Consider the following 5,905-nt stretch of genomic DNA (forward strand, 5'->3'; position numbering starts at 1 on the left):
GCTTGGTCGATCACCTTCCTGGACCTGGGGGGAGTTGGGAGGACCTTGGTCTTAGCATAGAGTGGGGAACCCTGATGGCCCCTTGGCCTTGAGAGGGAGGGAGGGGAGGTATGGGTGGAGGGGAGGGGAGGGAAGGGGGAGAAGGAGGGGAGGGAAGGGGGAGGAGGAGGGGAGGGAGGGGGGAGGAGAAGGGAAGGAGATGGAAATTTTTAAATATAAAAAAAATAAACCATGAGAAAAAAAATAAAATAAAATAAAAAATAAAAATAAAAAAAAAGAAAAATTGAAGACAGCCATGTGTTGTCTGGTATCAAGTTGGAGGAAAAAAGGCATTGTGGGGAGTAGAAAGAGATCTTAGGGAAAATTTCAGGATGCAAAGAAATAAGTGCTGCAAATATAAATATATCTCCATAGCAATTAATGATAGAAAGATAGACTACCACAAGGAATGTTTCATTTGCAAATTTCCTGGGGGCATAGGACAACAATTCTCAGAACTGAAGAAAATTCAGAAAAGTGTCACGTGTTTCTGTCACAGAAAACTTTTACTTAGAGGCAGTGTGACCCTACCCAAGATCCACCTCAGGAAGAAGCCATGTCTAGCAGAGACAAAGGGACAGACAGAGATAATATCTAGAAAGATAGCAGTGTGGAGCTTTTCAATTGCACATTGATCCTAAAAAGACATGACAGTGTGGAAACCCAACATTTTCTATGCATATTGTGAAAAGGGAACTAAGTACAGTGTGGTGAATCCTTAAGAAGGAAAATGTGTACACAGCTATGTTAATGCTTCAATTTCTATAATTGTCATCAGTGTGTATGATGAGTTATATCTGTGCTGAGTACTGACTTCTGCCCATGTCCAACTACAGACCCTGATATAGCAGGAAGATATGCAAATAATGCTTCTTTGTGTCCATAAAAACTAGTCCTGCCCTGAACCTGCAGCTCTGGCAGTGGAGACCAGATCCTCCCAGTCAGGGTTCAGCACTGAACACAGACTGCTCACCATGGACTTAGGGCTTATACTGATTTTTTCTGTCCTTATTTTAAAAGGTAATTTATAAAAATGAAATACTGTGTGTTTTGTGGACACAAGAAAGAAAAAAAAATGTCTTGTGCCAGTTTTCTAACCAGAATTCTTTGTGTTTACAGGTGTTCAGTGTGAGGTGCCGTTGCTGGAGTCTGGGGGAGGCTTAGTGCAGTCTGGAAAGTCCCTGAAACTCTCCTGTGCAGCCTTTGGATTCACCTTGAGTGGTTCTGTCATGAACTGGTTCAGCCAGGCTCCAGGGAAGGGACTGGTTTGGGTGGCATACATTAATTACAATGGTGGTACCACCAGTTATACTGACGCTGTGAAGGACTGGTTCACAATCTCCAGAGACAATGCCAAGAACACTCTGTACCTAGAAATGAGCAGACTGAGGTCTGAAGACACAGCCATCTATTACTGTGCAAGATACACAGTGAGTGAATGCTACTGTGAGCTCAGACAAAAACACCACTGTGGGGAACATAGGACCAGCAGGGTAGCGCTGAGATCACATAGAAGTCAGGGTCAGAGAAGAGCCTGCTCAGAGAAGCATGGAAGACTGGACTTCCCTGTGTCTGCACTGCCTCTCCATATCACATTTAGGGATTTTCTCTACATGTATAGTGTGTATTAATCCTTTAATGTCCAAATGTTTATTCCAATTTCTTTTCCTGTCTGTTTGTGTGTGTTTATTTATTACAGTGTTTCTCCTTGGTTCCTTTTAACTGTCTACCTATCCATGTCTCTCTCTCTCACACATTCTCCCTCTTTCTCTCTTTCACACTTTTTCCCTAACTTCTCTCTCTCTCTCTCTCTCTCTCTCTCTCTCTCTCTCTCTCTCTCTCCTCTCCTCCCTCCCTCCCTCCTCTTCTCTCTCTCTCTCCTTCTCCTCTCTCTCTCTCTCTCTCTCTCATCTCCTCTCATCTCTCTCTCTCTCTCTCTCTCTCTCTCTCTCTGTGTGTGTGATGACATATGATGTTCAATCAGCCTCTGTCTTTCTCTTTTCAATGTGTGGCAGACACTGTTTCTCAAATGTGCAGTCTGCTCTCATTTTTACCTTTTAATTCAGGTATATGGGTTGAACACGAACATGAGATTCCATCAGATGCTGTGGTTCAACTACACAGTAGTCTTGAAAAGGTCATGGAGTCTAGACTCAGAATAGGAATCACTACTGTGGGCAAAGTTTTCCTCTACTTCTCCTTGTCCTCTTCCTTCTGTATTCTTTGTCTGGTTTGATTTATCCTCCCTACCCCAACATTCTTGAGATCCATCCTCAGTAGATCGATCCTTTACAGAATCCATTATAAGTGTTGGGCGTCAAGGAAGAAGAATTTGTTGTTCCTGGTGTATATTTTAGTAGTGCATAAATGCAGTCATCAAAAATTATTTTTTTGTAGAAAAATGTGATGTTTTTAAAAGATTCAGTTTGGCTTGTAGCTCTGTGGTAGAGTGCTTTCTGATCATGTTAAATGTTTTAACTTCAAGAATCAGAGTCACTTAAAAATAGGAATTAAGCACTTAAACAAATATCATTTCTCACTTTCAGAGACTTAAATGAGGCACTCTCATGGTTGGAAAAAGGAATGGAAGTCCCCAGAATAGGAAGTGCAATTGAGAAGTTGGGAAGAAGGAACAGTATACAGGAGTTCATCTCTTGGTTTCCATAGCAATCAATTCATCCAATGTTTACAGCACCAATCATACAGTTCTAAGTATTTACAAATCATGAATCCAATACAGGGTAAAGACTGTAGCTGGGGTGGTCGGCCATCAATGGGAAATAACCAAACTAGCCTTAAATGAAATACTCAGTTTTAATAAAAGGAGAAAATGGGAGAAACTGACAGAGCCAGACTTCCAGCGAAGAGCAGGGAACCAATAAGCAAACAGCCAAAACACAGATCTTTTAAAGGTATTTTGCACCCCGGAGAGGTCATGCCTCTCAGACAAGGGATTGGTCAGCTGCCCATCAAAGGACATTGCTTGGATGGTTGGAAATGCTAACTCAGTATACTGTATGTGCAATGTATATGGTTTTCACATGTATCTCAAGGCTAGAGTTAAGATTGAGTGTACTTATTAGTTGATTTCTATCATATTTTTGAGACAGCATCTCACAGTGAACCTGGAGAGCACATGTTCAAATACATTCTTGGAATGGCAAGTCTTAGAGAACCTCCAGTCACAATGCACCCAGTTCTGGGAATATAGGATAAACCATCACACCCACCTTCTAAGCTAAGTGTTGTGAATCAAGCTATGATACTAATACTGCGAGGCTGTCATCTTACCACTCAAGCCAACTCTTGAGCATGGATATTATAACTATACATTGATAAAAGAATTATAATCTGTAAAAAGCAAATATGTGTATTGTATAATACTTTTTAAAAGAGAAAATGCATTTCCAATTATGGATTTTTAAACCACTAACTGTCTATATGAAAATGAATGCCTTGAGTCTAAACACTTATATATCCTCATAAATAACCCTTAAAACTGACCATTATGGAATTCTGGTAATGGGAAAATGGTAGGATCTGCAAAAGAAGAGAGAAAGTAAATAATTATGAGAATATATTCTGTTGAAAGTTTTTCAAGAAAAAAAATATTAATTTTCAACAATGCCTCATTTGGTAGTTGGGCATAGTGAAATATCCATTCAATAGGGAGACATAAACAAGAAAATCTCTCATAGCTTGGTCTATAGAGAAAGTCCAGGCCACCCAGATGACCTTGTCAAAAAAGGAAGTTAGTCAACCCCTCTACCTGTGAATGGAAGAGTGTTTGCGAGTGTTGCTGTGTAAGATGGATATGGAACTGTATCTGGAAGTGGGATTCTCATTCCCTCTGTGTGTGTCTCTGTTTGTGTATGTTGGAATGTGTGGCTGTATCTGGAAGGGAAGCTCTGTGTGTGGCTGAGGTTGCAGTTGGGAAGCCTGTCATGTTCCCAACTTCCTTACTTTCATGAGAAGAATTTTCTACATTGTGATCTATTAATGTGATCAACACTTTGAACAAAACCAACATATAAATGAAAGGATTTCTGTCTTTCTGTCATCTTAACTCTCAAAATCCATCATGTGGAAAATCAGGACATTAAATCAAGAAATGCCCTTCGACTGAAGAATGGATAAGGAAAATGTGGTACATTTACATGATGGAGTACTACACAGCAGAATAAAATAACAACATCGTGAATTTTGCAGGCAAATGGATAGAGCTGGAAAACATCATTTTGAGTGAGGTGACCCAGACCCAAAAAGACAATTATCACATGTACTCACTAATAAGTGGTTTTTCAACATAAAGCAAAGAAAACCACCCCACAAATCACAATCCCAGAGAACCTAGATAACAATGAGGACCCTAAGAGAGACATACATAGACCTTATCTACAGGGATAGTAGAAAACAAGACAAGATCTCCTGAGTAAATTGGGAACATGGGGACCTTGGGAAAGGGTTGAAGGGGAGGCCAGTGGAAGGGAGTGGAACAGAGAAAAATGTAAAGCTCAATAAAAATCAATCAATAAAACAGATAAGAAGCTGAAGGTGAGAACTGAATCAGAAAGCATGAACTCTGTTTACCAGCTTGCTCTCCGTGGTTGTTCAGCCTGCTTTCTTATACAAACCAGGAACACCTTCTCATGGATGCCATCTTCAGCATCAGCATGGGCCCTCCCACATCAGTCATTAATCATGAAAATGGCTCCCACAGTCTTGCCTGCAGACCAATATGATGGAGGCATATTTTCCAGCTGAGGTTCTTGGTTTCCTGATGACTCTATTTTGTATTATGTTGATGAAATTCTAATCACAACAAAAATGGACAGGCTACTATTGTCATGATAACATGAACTATTAAATGAGTGCCATTGTCCACCATATAAGAAATAAAAATGACTGATGAAACACTTAAGAATAAGTATCTACCTCTCAAATCAAAGATAATTATAAGTAATGTGTGACTTTACCATAAACTCATTCCCTTTGCAAATGGCTGTTGCTTAGTGACTTCCTTCTAGACAGATTCACAGAATCAGAAACCCAGGGAGGAAGAGAGTACAGAATACAGATACAAGCTATCTCTCCAATAGTCAAAGTAAAAATATGTGAATAATAATTCAACCTATACCGAGTTCCCAAATATAGTATTAGAAATGTGTCTTTATTTCTCTGATACACCTTCCCTAATTTGTGTAACCACAATGAGATTATTAGACATAAACAAGATGAGACATAATAAACATGTCTGAAAATATTCTTCTAACTTACTGAACATCACAAATAAGGAGAACACCACACTCATAGTGTTGGTTTCCCATCAGTATTTGCAATGATGACTGCCTCACCTTTGTTAAGTTCTAGCTCCATCACTGTAACTCACAGTAAACAGATTATGCACAACAAACTGAGGGACATATAATGTGGGGTACCAATAAAGTAAATGGATGTTCTTTGAGATGTGGAAGGGTAGGATGGTAACAGCTCCTCATTTCCCTTCCCTGTTGATTTATAATACCAAGGCATGGGAAAAAGTCCTGCAGTCCCTTGTCCTCTATGGTTATCCTCAGCACAAGGCAAAACAGTTCCAACTGTTCAACTATACCCCGCTTCCATGTCTTATCATTACATATGTTTTTCTGTCTTTTTATTACTTCAGATCACATAACCCTCAAGCATTGCTGGATGTTACTTCTTTTCATGAGGTGTTATAAACTTCTGGCTTTCTCATCCATCGACAATGCAATAATCATAAAGCATGAGTTATTATGTGTTACAACCTGAGGACAGAGAAAGAGAAATATAAAAATACAAAGAGAAAAAAAATAAAGATGTTAAAGGACAAGTTCCCAGGTATGGT

The 5,905-nt window shown here is 39.5% G+C and overlaps 1 gene segment (V, D, J or C); it reads left to right on the forward strand.

Moving 5' to 3' along the window:
• Positions 1-1,013: 1,013 nt before the first annotated feature.
• Positions 1,014-3,250, forward strand: LOC119819831. The segment is given in 3 exon segments: positions 1,014-1,059; positions 1,159-1,469; positions 3,146-3,250. Coding segments are annotated over 3 exon segments (462 nt in total).
• The last annotated feature ends 2,655 nt before the right edge of the window (positions 3,251-5,905 follow it).

This window comes from Arvicola amphibius, chromosome 7 (genome assembly GCF_903992535.2).
Source record: "Arvicola amphibius chromosome 7, mArvAmp1.2, whole genome shotgun sequence".
Classification (NCBI taxonomy): domain Eukaryota; kingdom Metazoa; phylum Chordata; class Mammalia; order Rodentia; family Cricetidae; genus Arvicola; species Arvicola amphibius.